General features: G+C 38.3%; 1 protein-coding gene and 1 long non-coding RNA gene across 5 annotated transcripts; one reads left to right on the top strand and one right to left on the bottom strand.

Moving 5' to 3' along the window:
• Nucleotides 1-1,605: 1,605 nt before the first annotated feature.
• Nucleotides 1,606-13,013, bottom strand: C4H2orf49 (chromosome 4 C2orf49 homolog). Of its 3 annotated transcripts, none has more exons than XM_045550339.1 (5): nt 12,682-13,013; nt 10,424-10,590; nt 6,013-6,388; nt 3,942-4,016; nt 1,606-2,017 (listed from the first exon to the last, which is right to left on the bottom strand). In XM_045550339.1, the coding sequence occupies exons 1-4, from the start codon at nt 12,778-12,780 to the stop codon at nt 3,960-3,962; spliced, it is 699 nt and encodes a 232-aa protein (XP_045406295.1). In that variant the 5' UTR covers nt 12,781-13,013; the 3' UTR covers nt 1,606-2,017; nt 3,942-3,959. The 3 variants fall into 3 exon arrangements, with proteins under 3 accessions (XP_045406295.1, XP_045406296.1, XP_045406293.1); XM_045550340.1 differs by lacking the exon at nt 1,606-2,017 and having other exon boundaries at nt 3,803-4,016; nt 6,013-6,135; nt 6,262-6,388; XM_045550337.1 differs by lacking the exon at nt 1,606-2,017 and having other exon boundaries at nt 3,803-4,016.
• On the top strand, nt 12,911-16,361 carry LOC123637287. 2 transcript variants are annotated; one of them, XR_006734800.1, is made up of 3 exons: nt 12,911-13,344; nt 14,617-15,273; nt 15,364-16,361. It is a non-coding gene; the product is annotated as an uncharacterized LOC123637287 (long non-coding RNA). The 2 variants fall into 2 exon arrangements; XR_006734799.1 differs by lacking the exon at nt 12,911-13,344 and having other exon boundaries at nt 14,238-15,273.
• Nucleotides 16,362-18,420: the final 2,059 nt, after the last annotated feature.

Raw genomic sequence — 18,420 nt, 5'->3', positions numbered from 1 at the left:
TTTAAAATGTAATCTTTTCAGAGGCCTTTCCTAACCACTATATTTAAAGTACCTCTTTACCTTCCTCATCTTTCACCAATTTATGATCCTGTTTTATTTTCTATCATTATGATTACCCATTATTATTCATTCTTTACTTGTCTGTATTCTCTACGGGAGCAGAAACTTAATCTTCCTTGTTCACTCCCAAGAGCTAGAATAGTAGGCACTGAACAAATACATAGGTAATTCACATCTTTATTTTTTATTTCACAATAAAGAAGATAACCAAGTTATTAAACAATTGAAAGAATAAAGCACTTCAGTTAGTAAAACGTACTTTAGTAAAAACAATCTAAATGGAAGTAAGATATTTTCTCTCTTCTGTCCAGGCAAAAAAATGAAGGATCTACTTTTTAAGTTCAAAGCAGAAAGTTACCCGAGCCTTTTCTGAACTAGTTAATTTAGGGCTTCAGTCTCCAAATATAATAACATTAAGACACTAGTTTAGAAATTAACTTTTTTTTTTTTTTTTTCCAGATCACCCCAACACAAACAATCTCTCAACTGAATCTTTGGTTTATCTCATTTTGTTAAGAGCTCATCACATGGGAAGGTTCAGGGACTTCTGTCTCTATCCCTCAAAAGCATAGTGGCAGTCAGCATGTCAGCCTCTGTAGCCCCAAACACTCAAAACACCAGACCACTCTAGCCATTCTACCATCACAGCAGGGGCCCCAAAATGTGGCTGGACTATTTGTATCATGCCTAATCTCAATCAATCCAGGTAGACAAGGTTGTACTATATAAAGAACGCTACTTTCTAATATAGTTTACTCAAATAAAAACAGATCAAGTTATTACAGAATATTTTTACATTTTATTTTTTTATGAATGACAGACCTACTCAAGATAATTTTATTCAGTTTATTTAAATAAGGATAAGGCTACTTAAAAGACTTTTTACATACAAAAATTTACATTACAAGGTTAAACTTTTCTGTACTGAATTACAAAACCTGCACAAGCATTTAATAAAAGAGCACACTTATAAACATTTTGACCATGTTGTATAGCCTCTAAAAATTACTGAAGTTCAACAGTAGTAAATAGAGGAAGCTCTTACATATATATATGATTTAATCTACTGGCAGTTTTACTTAATGTAAGTTTTTAAAAGGTCACATTGCTATTGAATGAGTCTCTAGATCAGTTTTAGAATCTTCTCTCAAAAGTTAAGTCAACCAAAATATTATTTCAAATAATAATCCCAATTCTTAAGTATTTTAATGCTAGCAAATATATTATGGCCTCATAGTAGTAGTTGAACCAGCTTTCCAAAGTGCCTCGTAGCTGTCTACATTAATAAGGCTATTTTGGAAAACTGTACAGTCTTTACAGCCATTGAGAAGTAATTTAGTGCCCTGATGCTGCAGGGTCTTGAAACTTTCCAGAATTCACAAAGCAGTTCATGATCCCTTATATGTAAGAGGATTGGGGGTCAGACTATTTTCACCTCTCAGTGAATGAGTAGGGCCAAGCAAAATGACTTGCAAACCTAAGCCTGAAGCTTAGGATCTATAGAAATGAGGAAGGAGAATGGAAGTATAGGGAAAGGGGAAAAAGGAAAACAGGGAACAACGAGGGAGAGGAAGAAAAGAACAAGGACCAGGTGGTAGGAAGAACATGGTAGGAAGTGGTAAAGTGCCTATAACTGTACCCTTACAAAGCCACCCACTGACTCTAATGCCCTTCATTTGCCTACCCTCAAAATAAGAAAAGGTGACTTTACTGGAATATAGAATCAAGAGCGACAGTATTAACCCATGTTAGTGAGTAAACGATACTCTAAAGGGTATTCTAAAGTTGTTTGCCATTCAAATCAAGTTTTCTAACCTTTCAAGCAAACTAAAACACTTCAAAACATAAGACTCCCAGTGCCGCTGCTCCAGATTCCCATCATTCAGCATGCTTTATTATGCGGAGAAAGACATGTCAAGACAAGCAGTATCCATATACCTTCAGAAGGCACAGCGCTCTAAGGTGGAGAAATTATGTAATACATAGTACATGGTTTAGCGCTCCTCCGTATTTCAAACTCAAAATAGCTCAATAATATGCTGCTATATGAGCATTGATTCTGAATGTTCATAATATAAACTTCAATTTGAAGCAACAATGTTACACAGTTCAGCTGTTATTACCAACCTACTCTGTAAGTTAAATATACAAATTAAAAATTAATTTCACTGAGTAACTAAAAATAAGTTCCCACTGACTTAAAATCGTCAAATGGCTAACTCTCTCTCAACTAAGAGAGAAATGCAGATGGAAGCAGAGGGGACAACTGAATATAAAATATAATTTGTCATTCTACCCTAAAATCTGAACTTTTTAAATCTCCCTTTACATACATTTACGTATAGGATCAAAGTTGCCCACCAACAATATTACATGTATCAGCCCTGCAGATAACTGAACTATATATTTAACAATTTACAACTAGCAATTTATTCAATGCTTAGCATGTATCAATTTTGTCTTATGCATACAGATTTAGAGTCTGAAATAAAGGCAAAGTGGTTGAAAAACTATAGGGTTAAAGTCTTAGTACAGTACTTACCTGCAAGGCTGAATTAATTTTTTGGAAGGCTATTCAATAGCTGAACTAAAATGTTTGTTTTAACAAATCAAAAGACGTATAAGACTCCTCTAAAACATACTGAAAAAGGCAAATCCTCATTTGAAGATCAATCATACAAGGAAAAAAGTATAAAGTATCCTTTGCTCTTGGTTAGAAATACGTAGCAAAGAAACAGAAACTAGAACTTATGTATATAAGGTAAACTCTACTTTCCCAATGACTTCCATTATACAACTGGAGTGATAATACCACTTGAACAAAAATAAACAAAAAAACCTTACTAAATAATCCTGTGTGGGACAGCCCTGTGGGCAGCTGTCCATATTACACCTGTAGGAAGCCTCACTTAAACCAGGAGTCCATTTTCCTATGCGTGCACTCAACTACCGACTCCAGTAGCTCTTTAACTGCCAACTCCAGATGACACTGATTTTCCCCCTCACTGCTATACTTCCAGGACTACTACCCCCCACGCCATTCTTTAAACTTGCTGCCATCAAGTACCACCTCTAACGTGATTACTCAGCCTGAAGATTTTTAAATCAACTTCATTTTGAAAAGATTAAGCTCCCGGGAGGGAGTAACAGCCAAACTCAGAGAGTGACATCACAGACTGCTCAAGAAATGAGTATGTCGGACTGCTGCATGACAAGAATATTCTAAAGGATGGACCAGGTACAGGACTGACCAGTCAACTCATAATATATATCAATTCTGTTATGATTTCAAGAGAAGGAGCAACAGCAAGCACTGATCCCCCATTTGCTTTTTATGGGAAGAGCAATGTTAGCAATTAATGAATAGCAATTTTATCTGTATATCCTGAATAGTTTTCCAGCAGTACTACAAAGATGCTTTTCTTGGTGAACCTTTGAGGATGAATGTGGCAATATCTACTAAAATACTGTGACAAACTGTTATATGCTTCTGCTGGTAAAAGAAATTAATTAAAATATCAAACTACTAAAATATTGGAGTTTTTTCAAAAAAAAAATCTCAAATTTCCCCGAAGACTCTGAAAGAGGCTTTCATTAGATGCTTTATACCAGACTTGCAGCTAATGATTTGACTAGGGTCAATAGAAATGACATATACTAAGCTATTAGTTTAAAAAGAAACTCTTTCCTAATCAGAGTATGACAGGCAAGAATTTTAAAAAAGAAAGGAAGGGAGGAAAGGAGGGAAGGAGAAGAATGCCTTTATTTTTCTGAACCTATTTTTAAACCTCTTAAGAAAATTCCACAATAATCAAGATCTCTGTAAATACTGTCAACATATATGAACTTGTTTGAAAAACTACAGTTACAGTTATATTTACATTTTTGGAAACTTTCCTTCATGGCCATGTGACATGTTGTATCTTTCTCTTTGCTTCTGGGGGTTTCAGGTTATTCTGAAAGACAGAAACAGAAATCAATTTATACTTGCAGAAATGTCAGAGAATAACTAAAATGAATATTTTAAACAACCAAGGTTTACTATTGATATACTAATGAAAGATCACTGCTGCCATCTGGTGGGCATATAGAGAGTAGATGGGGAAAAAAGCTTCCCCTGGCTCCGATTTTTCTAGCTCTGTGGTTCTAAAATGTTTGCACATTAGAATAATCCAGAGCACATAAAAACATTCCCAGGCCTGGGCCTTATCCCAAAACCAATTAAGCCAGAATTCAAAGAAGGTAGGGGTACAAGGCTCTGACTCCTTTTTGTTTTGGAAGCTCCTCAGATGATCTTAACAAGTGCAGTTGAAAATCACTGACTGCTCCAGATCTGCTTCCTCCCTGCCTAGCCCATGTCCTCCCTAAATGTCACAATCCAAAGTCAGTGGGAAATGTTAACAATAGGAGAAAAGATTTTACATATTTATAAACACACACATATACACATATATCTCATACCTCCGAAAGAATATATTTCTTTGGATAGAGAAATGCTATTTAAAAGTCTGAAAAAAAAAAATCCTCAAGGCTCACTCCTTATTGCAATATTTGAGATGTGGCTTATTCTTCCAACTCTTATCTCACAACTTCCTCCTCTTTCCCACAAAGGTGGCTGAAAAAAGTATGAAAGCAGTATGGTGTGCGCCCTGGGATCAAACAAGCCTGAATTCAAATTGCAGTCTGGTCACTCACTAACTCTGGAATCCTGGACAAGTTTATTGAAATTTGATAAGCTTCTGTTTCCTCATATGTGAAATGGGAAAAACAAGAATGCCTACTCCATAGGGCTGCTGAAAGGATTCAATGAAAAGTAAAGAACTCATGGCTGGTCAAGCAGCTTTATTTTTCCAGGATCTACTATTTTAGAATGTTTGAACTCCTCTGAGTTTTGATCCCTTGACTCACAATTAGAAGATGATAATAAAGTCAAAGTATACTGCAGGAATAATGGCTATAAAACTGCTAGGTATTTAAAAGTAAAATCACTTTTCTGAGGAGCCTAGGGGAAGGATCAAACACATATATTACATATAGATTACATATATTAATATAAATATAAAACCATCTCACAAACGGTAAATTGTGTTACTGTACCAAAGTTGCCAACATATGAACTCCAAGTATCCAAATGGTTCAATATAGTAGAGCACAACATAGTAGATTCCCCCAAACTTTCTCTATTCCTCTAAAGTTAGGTACATTTCAGGCATTGGGGAGGCAAGTGGTAAATCTTAAAAAGATTCTAGTGTGGTTGTAAGGTAAGCACAGAATGGACTTAAGGTCAAGCCCCAAATGCTACTTAATAAACATGTGAGCCTGGACAAATTACTTAACATTCTGAGCCTCTCTAATAAAGGAAAACTCTTTTAATTCCAAGACAGTTAAAGGAACTAAATGAGAAAAATCTAGGAAAAGTATGTAACAGACTGTCTCTCTTTACACATTTTAAGCAGAAATAAATTGAGTCCATTTTTTTTTTTCAGACAGGGTCTAACTCTGTTGCCTGAGCTAGACTGAAGTGGCATCATGATAGTCCACCAAAACCTCAAACTCCTAGGCTCAAGTGATCCTCCTGCCTCAGCCTCCGAGTAGCTGGGACTACAGGTGAGTGTCACCACACCTGACTAATTTTTTTATTTTTTCTAGTAGAGATAGGGTCTTGCTATGTTGCTCAGGCTGATCTCAAACTCCTGGCCTCAAGTGATCCTCCCACCTTGACCTCTCAAAGTGCAAGGATTACAGTTGTGAGTGTACTTTTAAAAACATTAATCATCACGGATTTTAAAATTCCAGGGTTCAAGCATATAAGTAAGGAGATGTAAACGTCAGACAGACCATTAAAGGGTTCAGGAACAGCATACAGCACAGCCGACCCACTTTGGGCTAAGAGGTAGACGGCTCAGGTTTCAATCACACCACTACTAGCATGGAAAGCACCCCCACACTTACCATTGCCTCTGCTTCTTCTTTAGGAGCAACTCGCTTTAACTTCACTGGAGTAGTTCCAACAGGGGACAAAGGTGGTGACTTCACAGAGCCCAAAAGACTTTTCCTATGCGTTAAGTCATGGTTCTGTTTAGTGTCATTATTATTGTGTTCCGTTTTATTGTTCATAGGCAAATTGGAAGACAAAATTAGGGGTGAAACACTTGGAGAGGAATTTGATAATTTTCGAAAGGCATTACTGGTAAAGCTTGCCTGAGGGGGAGGCTTGAGTCGATCATTATCTCCATTCTCTGTCTTTTTCACTTTTATGCTTGTACTTGTTGAACTTCCATCAAATACAATGAGGGGTCTTTTCCTTAACCCATCTACAGTGCTACTCCTGAAATCAAAGAGAGGCACTTTTGAAAAAGACCATCTGGAATGGAAAATCAGTTCACTGGAATTCAACGTTAAAACAAACAATAACCAAAAAGATTTATTGATACGAATACTTTAAGGACTACTGGAAATGAAATTTTCATGTTTACTCTAAATGAAAGAATTTCCTAGTGCTTTATTTCAAAGTTTAAAATATTTATGTAAAAAAATTTTAAAGTTAGCTTTAATATATATACAAGATATAGTTATTTTTAAAACATCAATTAACCATTTAGCCCTACAATTTAAAACAGGATTTCCTACTTAAAATAAAAAAATCATAAGGTTATCTTACCCACGTAATCAGATATTATCTAGAAAGGATAATAAACCGTAAAACTATACAAAGACCACCACTTTAGCAGTCTACAAATAATGAGGCACAACACTCTATTCCATTCACTAAAGGTCTCTAAAGCCATGGCATTTTATAAACTTTTTGTTAACTATTTGTATAATTTTAATTGTAAAATTTGGTGAGCGTCTTCATATTCAGCTTCTGAAAAATCTGATTTCCACTCTTAATGGTAAACGTAAATAATCAAAGCATTCATTTATTTATCATTATACCTCAAGTTATACCACAGATCTGTCTATGAAAAAAACCTATTAAACATGTTAAAAGAACTTGAAGTAGCCAGTTACTAGGAAGAACACTTTGGCCAGTGTGATCCAAGGACCAGCAGTAAGAGCAGCAGCAGCATCTTGGGAACTTGTAAGAAATGCAGAATCTGGGGCCTCAACCTGAACTCCTGAATCAGAATCTGCATTTTAACCAGATCCCTAGGCAACTAGCCAAACTCACCAATTCTTGGGTGGTGAGTCTTCAGTCTTCAGTAGTGACTGAACATCATTTGGTGGAAGATGAAAAATAAGCTTACTGTGTACCCACTGTCATTGCAGAAGGGAAGAGAGACTGAGAGCAAGGCTCAACAGATTGTGTGAGGTCAATCTGGGATGCAAGAGGCACATTAAAATTTGAGAAGCATCTCCCTATGGATCTGGTCCTAGCTGTGTGACCTTGGGCACATTACAGCACTTCTCTGTAACTTGGTTCCTCCAAAGATAAAATAATAAGTGGTTCAACATTATGAGATGATCTCTTGGATCCTTCCAGTGTTAATGCTCTGATTCAAGAATTAAATCATAAATTTTTAAAATAGAGTCAAAGATCCTCTCCAAGATGATATTGTAGGACTAATAAGGATGGTCATATGAAGTTTGCTTCAGAAGAAAAGTATAACCAGCATTGAAAGATTTGCTTACTAGAACAATGTGCCTGAATGTGCTGATCAGGAAGAAAATAATGCCTGAGTAAGAGCCAAAGAAAAGTAAATTAAAAGGTATATGTAGCATAATCCATAGATTTAGGAAAGTTAACATGAACAAAGTCTGTACCAATATGTAACCATCAAGCTTAAAATGATGCTTAATCTGAACTGAAATGTGTTCTTGATCAAATGAGTTCTTCGAGACTATATGTGTATTTATTTTTGAAAAGACAATGAGCACACATATATTCCTCAACTATTCTTCATGCTTGGGGAATAATCTCTATCATGAGTTTTTCTTTATAACTACAGATTAAAACTAATCAACTAAGGGCTACACATTTCCCTTTAACCCTGCTCTCTTACTGTCTTCTCCCAGTGTCTCTAGTGCACTGCCTACAACAGTGCCTTACCAACAGAAGCCCCCCAAAAGAAACTAAGTAATTGATCAATAGCACCCACTGTGATATAAAAGACACAGAAGAGGTAATTAGCTCACTCAGGGATCTTAGGATACTTTGCCCACATTAACTAACAACACTGAGCAATCAAATATAATTTTATTTAAAACAGATTTGCTTTTGGTTTTATAAAAAATTTTCTGAAATTTAAAAATTTTAAATAGTATGTGTGAAGCTATTAGGTTGGTACAAAAGTAATTGCAGTTTTAGCATTGTTTGCATTTGCCCTTTAATATTGGAATACATTCTTAAATAAATGTGGTTATGTTTCATGTTAATGAGCATTTCTCGCTTTGTTTTTTTGCTAATGATCTATTACTTGCTGCTTATTTTATATTTATTTTAGACCATGGAAATTATGTTAGACAAAAAGCAAATTCAACTGATTTTCTTATTTGAGTTCAAAATGGGTAGTAAAGCAGTGGAGACAACTGGCAACATCAATAACCCATTTGGCCCTGGAACTGCTAACAGTGCAGTGGTGGTTCAAGTTTTGCAAAGGAGACGAGAGCCTTGACGATGAGGAACACAGTGGCAAGCCATGGGAAGTTGACAAAAACCAACTGAGAGCAATTATCGAAGCTGATCCTCTTACAACTACACGAAACATTGACCATTCTACCTACAGTCATTTGACATTTGAAGCAAATTGGAAAGGTGAAAAAGCTCGATAAGTGGGTACTTCATGAGCTGACCAAAAATCAAAAAAGTCATCGTTTTGAAGTATCATCTTCTCTTCTTGTATGCAACAACAAACAATTTCTGGATCAGATTGTGATGTGCAATGAAAAGTGGATATTATATGACAACCGGCAATGACCAGTGGTTAGACTAAGAAGCAGCTTCAAAGCACTTCTCAAAGCCAAACTTGCACCACAAAAAGGTTATAGTTACCGTTTGGTGGTCTGCTGCCAGTATGATCCACTACAGCTTGCTCAGCAAATCAATGAAAAACACTGAAAACGGCAATGCCTGCAACCTGCATTGGTCAACAGAAAGGGCCCAATTCTTCTCCACGACAACTCCCCACCGCACATTGCACATCCAATGTTTCAAAGGCTGAACGAATTGGGCTACAGAGTTTTGCCTCATCCGCCATATTCACCTGACCTCTTGCCAACCAACTACCACTTCTTTAAGCATCTCGATAACTTTTGGCAGGGAAAACACTGTCACAATGAGCAGGATGCAAAAAATGCTTTCCAAGAGTTCATCAAATCACGAAGCATGGATTTTTATGCTACAGGAATAAACAAACTTATTTCTCGTTGACAAAAATGTGTTTGATTGTAATGGTTCTTATTTTCATTAAAAAAGATGTGTTTGAACCTAGTTATAATAATTTAAAGTTCATGGGCGAAACCACAATTACTTTCATACCAACCTAATAGATGACAGGCTCTTCTTTCGTGTATCATTCAAAGACCTTAGAGTCTTATTTCACCCATCTTTTTTTTCAACATTCAGCAAATTCTAGTGGCTCTACCTCCAAAATACATCCAGATTCCCACTACCAAATTTATCACCTTAGTCAAATCATTCCTTACCTGTACTACAGCACAGCCTCTAACTGGTTTCCCTGCTTCCACCCTTGCACATATCCGCCCCTCACCCCATACACATACCTTAAATCACTTCTTAGGACAGCAGTTAGAGTGATGTTGTTAAAATGTACATCTGATGTTGTTACCACGCTGCTCAAAACCCTCCAGTGGCTTCTCATCTCAGAGTAAAGCCAAAGTTTTTACAGTGACTTGCAAAGCTTTTCATGATCTGACTATCTCCCCACTCACCACCAATAGATTTCTTTCCTCCTAGTCTCTCCACTCCAGCCCTGATGGCCACTTTGCTGTTCCTGGTATATGATGGGCACACTTCTGATCCAGGTTCTTGTATTCTGCCTGGAATGCTAGCTTGCTCTCTACTTGCTACAGGTCTCTCTACTGAAATTTCATTTTCTCACTAAGGTTGTGCCTGGCCACTTGACAGAAAATTATAATCCCTCTTCCCGTTTAACCTTCCTCCTTAGCATTTTTACTATATAACATACCATATACTTAACTTTTTTATGTTTCTCCTAATGAATATATGAGCTGAAAATTTTGTCAGTTTTTTTATTCACTGCTACAAGCACAGTGCCTGGTGCTCAAGAGATAATTATTGAGTAAATGAATAGTTTTTACTTATGCTTACTTGGGGGAAAAACAAAAACAGAACTATTTAGTCATATAAGACAAAATGAAAACTAGAACCACTAAAAAGTACCTTTTGGTCTCATTTTTTATCTCATGTTGTTCTCTTTTCTTTTCCATCATTTTCCCCCACCTATTCTTTGGCAAATCCCTCTGAGGCAATGGTATCGCATGCTGGACATAAAGGTCAGTAAGATTGTCTTTGTTTATTCTTATGTCATTTTCAACAGCTATGTTCTTCTGTGGAAAAGGAAACAAAAGTAATTTCAAAACAACATTTTTCATTTTAATAACCACCTTACCCAACATGGTAAAACACTACTACTTAAACAACAAATTATAAAACCATTTTCACAATCACACACGTGCTTAAAAGTCCAGTAAGGTACTGCAAGTGGTATTATACATAGGTTAGGCTCTATAAATATTCATCTTAAAGCCTCATTTTAGAGACAGTGGTCACATTTCCTCAATGTGACAAGGACTGCTGCCCACAACTGCTCAGCCAACACACCATTTCCAGAAACATCATGATAATCTATAAAGGGGACTGAAAATGGGGGACTGCCTGGGGGAAACAGACTAAAGAAAGCTAACAATGATAATAATTACCACATTCTGCCAATAAGCTAGCTTGAGTGCTAGTATTGTGATTAGATCAGTGGGATAGAGGTCTCAGTCTCATCCTGTATGTTATTTCCCGTGTTTCTCTAATGTAATATTTCTTGAAGTTAATTACCAAGATTTCATACAGCACCACAGATGAAACTGCAATCCCCTTACTGATGACAATAGTAGTACATCATTAGAACAGCCCGACCCACCCCCCATGTTTTCACTGATCCTTTCAAGTGGCCTCCAGTTGCTGTCCAACCATCTCTATCTAAATCACCTCATTCTCCTCAACATCATGGAAAACATAGCATAAGCACAGGAGTAGCCATGGAAACAGAGTTTGGATTTGGGAAGGAGAATGAAAGTAAGATCATTGGCTCTTCAACTTCAATTCAGAAAGGCTTGAAAACATTTGTGTTTAGTACAACTGACAAGACAAACCTATGTCCTCTGATAAACTTATCCCAACTCCTTTTTTTTTTTTTTTCAGATGGAGTCTCACTATGTTGCCCAGGCTGGTCTCAAACTCGTGGGCTCAAGTGATCCTCCTGCCTCAGCCTCCTCTAGCTGGGACTATAGGTTCGCACCACTGCACCTGGATTTTTTAAATTTAAAAGCGTATCTTACTTTTCTCTCTCATACAGTGGGCTAATTGATTCTCACCCTGTACTCACTCAGACGTAGGGGAAACCCTAGGGATTCTTTTGAACAATATTCCAAGAGGATTCACAGGCTCTTACTTTGGAAAGCAATGCCCTAGCGCAGTGGTTCTCAAAGTGTGGTCCTTGGACCAGAAGAAAAAACTGGTTAAAAATGCAAATTTTCAGGCCACATCCCGAAACTACTGAACGAGAAACTCTGGGAAAAGAGGCCAGCAATCTGTTTCAACAAACTCTGCAGTGATTCTGATACACTTATAAGTTTGAGAACTACAGGTAAAAGGTAACTGACATCATAAAAATAATCTATTTAGCAGGAAGGCTTGAAGAAATTAGAGAAAGGGTACTAACAGGAAAGCCAAACGGAAAACAACAAAATATGCCACATAAAACCCCAAGAAAAAGTTCAGTAATTCTCTATCACTTTAAACAAAACATCACTTTTTTCTTTTCTTTTCTCAATTTTCGCCTATTACCAGAGGCCACACAAGCTGAAAAAGAGCAAGAGCAACAGAGAGAGCCAGGAGCCCTGAATCCTGGCTGTACCATTTACAGATGGTGTGACTTTAAACGAGTCACTTCATCTTTCTGGGACTCAGTTTCACCATCTTTAAACGAGGTGAGAAGGTGTAGAAAGGACGATTTCTCAGATGCTTTCCTGCTCTGACGGTCCATGATTTCTACCCTCCGTATCTGTTCTTCTCCATTTGTTCCCCAGACCCTCTCTTCCTCAGGCCCTTGCTTACACACAGGCCATTGGGGGTCGCCTTAGGACTCCTCTCTCCGAGCTATCAAAAACCCAGACAGGTTTAAGTTCTACTTCCCAGGAATTCCTGATATTTGAAGGACGTCTCTTTTTCGGTCAGGGGGTGAGGGACGGGAGTTAGGGGACACCTGGCTGGTCTGTGTGTTTGGAGAGTAGTACAATAGCGCGGGAGGAATGACGACGACGGGAGTGTCCGTCGTCACCGAGAGCTATTTGGGGTGAGCTCAGGTGCGAGCGGCTCACCCGGGGAGGCCCACCCGTCCGCCCTCCCTCCACTTTGGCGCACCCAACCTGCTCTAGAGTGAGGAGAAGGAACTCCTGAGACAGCAGCTCCGGATGCAGCAGCAGTTCCGAGTCCGTGCAGCTGCGACCGCCCACATCCCCCGCCATCGTCGTCGCCAGGAGACCCCGGCCGGCTACCCACAATGCTCCGGGAAGGAAGCGTTCCGGAAGTGACGTACTATAAGTGTAGCCTGAAGTGTGTCGTCACTCTGAATGCGCCGCGCGCCGCGCCCCTTGCTCCACTTTTCCCAGCTGTGTGGGGTACCGGGGCCTGCGCCTGCGGACAAGTTCTCCAGGGGATGGGAGAAGAGATAGGGATGTCAGACGAAGAAACGAATGGCGTGTCAGGTTTTGTAGGAAGAGAAAGAAGAGCGAAGTTCGCGGATCCGGCTACGATCGGTCGCGCCTCCTGTGACGTCCAGTGGCAGAGGCCAAAAGGATTTCTGGGGCAGCCTCGAGAGAAAGAATCCGGCGTGCGGGGCCCATAGACATTATTCTAAATATGGCACTTGCAGTGTCTGACATTCTCTTGTTTTTTTTTTTTTTCCTTTTTTAACGATGCTTTAAAAAAAAAAATCTTTTGTCTCCTAAGCGGGCTTTTATATAATGTAAGCCCAGTGAGGCCCTAGACTTTATTTAATTAACTCCCAGTAACCCCGACCCCTGGGACATGTAGGTATTCAAGTATTTGTTCCCTGAAATAATACTCTGAATTAATCTGCTCCCATGTGAAGACTAATAACCAGCTGGGAAACTCCACCAGTATCAGCTAAACGTTTGTTAGAGATTTATTGTGTGCCAGGTACTGGGTTTTACATAGATTATTTCATTCCTCAGAACAGTTTTGCGGTGTAAACTACTAAAATGCCTGTTTTTCAGGTGAGGAAACTGAGGTGTAGAAAAGATCATTTTCTACGTATCACAGAGTGAGGAAGTAACAAAACTAAAATTCAAGTACATTTTCTCTGTACTTGTTAATAACTACAATGCAGTAGCCGTTTTTAATTAAATTGTTGTAGGTGTCAATTATGGTCTACTGCCTTCTCTTTCATCATTCATGGCGGAGATATTCATCCCCAAATAGTTTGCATATTTAAAACTTGCAGACATGTTCTGAATATTCTTATTGTTTGCATCCTGTATAGTGTATCATTTTATTGGAAATTATGGCAGTGTGTACAAAAATAGAACTCTGAGGATGCCAAAAGATAAACCCTGAAAGAGTACTAGAAAATAAGTGAGATACTGACTCAAAAAGACAAGTTAGGCCAGGCATGGTGGCTCATGCCACCCTAGCACTCTGGGAGGCTGAGGTGGGAAGATTGCTCAAGGTCAGGAGTTTGAGAAGCACCTGAGCAAGAGCGAGACCCTGTCTCTACTAAAAAAAAAAAAAAAAATTAGCTGAGCAACTAAAAATAGAAACAAACAAAAAATTAGCCAGGTGTGGTGGCCAGTGCCTGTAGTCCCAGCTCCTCAGGAGGCTGAGGCAGGAGGATTGCTTGAGCCAGGAGTTTGAGGTTGCTATGAACTAGGCTGACGCCACGACACTGTAGCCCAGGTAACAAAGCGAGACTCTGTCTCCACCGCCCCCCCAAAAAAGGCTAGATAAAGCTCAGAGGTTTCTGTGATTTTTCATAATCATTATATATTACTTAATGTCTAGAAACTAAATGTCAGTGCTGGGAGGAGACTTAAAAGTTACTCAGTCTGGTTCTTTCATTTTAGTGACAAGGAAGCTGATCTGAAAGAGATTAAATGACTCACCCCAAAATAAACAGTCTTAAAACTGATCTGAGTCAAGTATTTGAATGTCCTCAGTTGGAGTTAAGTATATTAGCTTCATGGTATTAATATCATGATACTCCATATCCAAAATCTGATTTGATTTTCATAACAATACTGAGATTAATGTGATTGGTATTATTATCCCCATTTCCTTCACAGGGAGGCACATTGTTTTAGTGTCAAAGCAGCTACCTTGAAAGGATCCTGGGCTTGAAACCATACCTCAGTTCAAATTTTATTCTGCTGTACCAAGCCCTTGGGTGAGTTAGTCTTTCAGCCTCAGTACCCCTTCAGGAAAATGCTGTGCTAACACCTTCTGTAAAGAATGATCAGTGGAGCAGAGATTACATAACACAATTGGTGCAGAGTAAGTGCTTAAGAGCCAGTAGCTAGTTTTTAGAAAGTTTTTCATCTTAGGAGACAGTCTAGAGAAGGAGAGAAAGGGCAGGCTTTGGAGTGGCCCAGAGATGGATTATAACCCTTGGCTCCTGTACTTGTCTAGGACACATACTCTCTCTCCCCCAGCTGTAGTTTCCTCACCTCTGAGATGGAAATTAAAATGCTAGTGCTGTGAGGATTGGAGCTAAGGTATGTGAAATGCCTCTCCTGTTGGCTCTACCTGGAGATTTGTTGTAGTCTACTGATTGTCATCAAAGGAGAGAGGTGACAGGATGGTGGTGTAAGAGGAAAAAAACCTTGAGTTTCATAGTCTGAAAATGTGGTTACAGGTTCTTGCTGTGTTCCTTCTCCCTGTGGTTTTCTGAACCAATAACCTGAAGCCTCAAGCTCTTCATCTGCAAAAATGTTTTGTATCAGGTAAGATCTTTTTTTTTCCCTCCTAGTACTTACCAGTTTAAGAATACTTCCTTGCTTAAAACGAAATGTATTTTATTTATATTATTTTAGGCACCTCTGATGCGTATATCTCAGGATAGAAGAAGTGTCCTCTGAGACAACAACAACAAATTAAGATTAAGAGGGGAAGAACTAGAATGAGATTCATACACTGTCCCTCCCCCATCCAAGAGAAGGAGAGGCTGTTTGGTAATGCCTGCCTACTCCTTCCTGGGCAGAACCTTTGTAGAATGGAACCTGGGAGAATTTGCAGTCTGCTAAGGGCATTTTAGTCAGTTTCTGACATAGGTTGGTAGGGAGGCCCTTGAATTTGCATTTCTAACAAGTTCTGTAGTGATGCTTCAAATGTCTAAGCGGAAGGGTTACCCCACAGAGATTTCTGCCACACTGCATGCAAAGGAAGCCACAGATATCCCCAGCCCTGAAGCCTGAAACCAAAACACTGAAAATGAAACACCAGAGTGGACAAGGAACATCTCAGAATTTCTGTGGGAACCAGTGACTCAAGGACCTGACATCTCCTTCTTCTCATCTTGGCACTTCAGAAATCATCCCAGCCTGGATATAGCCCTGGGGAAAGGGAGAGATCCTCCCGCTGATAAGATTATTGTCACTGCAGCTAAATGGGGCCTTTATGCAGAAATCAGTTTCACTTACAGAAAAAAATTTTATTTATTACACATTTGAGTTTGTAGACTGAATCTCATTCTTACCACAGTATTATCTGTGAGCATTATATAGTGGCCATAAGGCACTAAACATTTTAAGCTTAGTATTGTGAGGATTCTCACTTAGAGACTGTGAGGTTTTATTCATTAACATTTTTATTTGGTGGCTATAGTTGACAAGGACAAAGCTAAGAGGAACCAACAAACATTGCCCTGCCTGACATTGTAATCTTACTAGGTGGTAGGTTCCTCTAGAGCAGGGTCAATACATTTCCTTTGACTCCCTCCCCTAGTCACTAGCATACAAAGTGCTTGTGCTTAGTAGGTGATCAATAAATGTTTGTGGAATGAATACATTATGAATAAAATATATACTCAGGATTTTGGATGCTGATTCTTGTGTAATATTTGAGATATTTATGTTACAAATATTGTATCAGTTATCAACAATATACCTGAGCATAAATACAATTAAGGCACTTCAAAGTGAAGTTAACAGTTTAAACAGTACTTCACATTTAGACCTATATTTTTAGTTATTTAGAACACAGTTAATTGATGACTTTTTTTAATTGTCATTTCTCATTCCTTTTACAACTAGATCATAACGAAAATACATTTAAACTGCTGGCTTTCTTATAAATCCATTGTCTTAGTCATTTCAGGCTGCTATAACAAAATACCATAGACTGGGTAGCTTATCAACAAGAGAAATTTCTTTTTTACAGGCCTGGAGACTGGGGAATTCAAGGTCAAGGTACTGGTAGATTGAGTCTCTGGTGGGAGCTCATTCATCATAGAATGCACCTTGTAGCTCCCTCCTCACAAGGTGGAAGAGGCAAACGGGCTCCCTTGGGCTTCTTTTATAAGGGCACTAATCCCATTCATAAGGGCTCCATCCTGATGACCTAATCACCTACTAAAGTCCTCACTTCCAAATACCATCACCTTGGGGATTAAGTTTCAACATATGAATTTTGGGGAGACATAAATATTCATATGATAGCACTCATAGGTCACTTCTTTCATCTTTAGGTTCTCAGCTCCCAGAACAGTGCCTACCACCCAGCACAAGAACATTAAGTGTGTGCTAAATGAATACAAATGAATGAATCTTTCCCAATCCTCAGACACTTCCTAACTGAGCTCCCCTGTCACCAAACCTCTGTAGCACATTATTTTTTTTTGCCTTGTTATCTGGTTGGGTTGGGTTTCTCTTCCACATCCCACTAATTCAGTGGTTCTCAAAATTGAGTGAGCATTAGAATCCCCTGGAAGGGTTGTAAAAACCCTGGAAGGGTTTGCTGGGCCCCACCCCCAGATTTTCTGATTTAGAAGGTTTAGGGTGGGGGCACAGGGATTTGCATTTCTAACAGGTTTGGAGGTGATACTGATACTGCTAGTTGGCAACCATACCTTATAAACCACTGTACTACATTAAGCTGCCTGAGGGCAGAGACTATCTTCCTCATTTCAGTATCCCCCTCCAGCCTCTGGCATAGTACCTGGCACATAAGTGCTGCTCAAGAAATAGTTGATTTGAATAATATAGTTCAAAAAGTTTATTTTACTGAAACTAGATTACAAGTATATGAATGTGTGTGTTTATATGATTAAATGAGCTAGTACATGTAAAAGCTCTTAAAACATGGCACATAGTAAGCTATGTTTGCTTTAAAAATGTCATAAATGTAACTGCTTAACATCATCTTCTAAAATAACTCCAAGCATCCTAGATGTGTGTTTTTAAAAGAGCTTATACATTAGGATAACAGAATCTTAGTGTTAAAAACCTCTTTTAAAGATAATCATATTCAACAATGTTGACCATCAAAAATTTTAAAAAATTGGTTAAGTGCTTTCTACATGCAGCAAGATATGGGAGAAAGTATGGTGGCCACGCTCCTTGCCCTCCTGAGGTTATACCCAGTGAGGAAGTGAGAAGCACAGGTTATGTGGAAGTGTGAAGACATTAAGTTTTGGTAGTAGACAGCAACTATTAAAGCATTCAGTTGTATCTATGCAACTCTTAATCTTCATTAATCTTCTGTTTGAACACATCCTTTTCACATTCTATAAAATACTCTTAACATGTTTGGTATGGGCCCAAGGGATATTTAATGAATATTAATCAATGAAGTTGATAATTCATTTGAAAACCATGACCTTGATATTTCTTCTTAAACAGAATCAGTAGAAACAATACAAGGAATGTAGAGTTAGTCTATGTACAAATTTGCCCGTGTTTATAGTACAGGCATTTACCTATAGATGCCTGTCATTTGTGACATAGACTTCTCAGCAAGTTCCAGAAAGAGCAGATGTTTCTAGATGGAATAACATGCACATGTGGAGCTTGCTATTCTAAGAATGCTATGGTAAATCTTTTCATAAAGTAAATAATTATTTCTGAATTATCTCTATTTTGTTAGTATACATT

The sequence above is a fragment of the Lemur catta genome, chromosome 4 (assembly GCF_020740605.2).
Source record: "Lemur catta isolate mLemCat1 chromosome 4, mLemCat1.pri, whole genome shotgun sequence".
In the NCBI taxonomy this organism is placed as follows: Eukaryota; Metazoa; Chordata; class Mammalia; order Primates; family Lemuridae; genus Lemur; species Lemur catta.
This window is presented reverse-complemented; position numbering and strand designations above follow the sequence as displayed.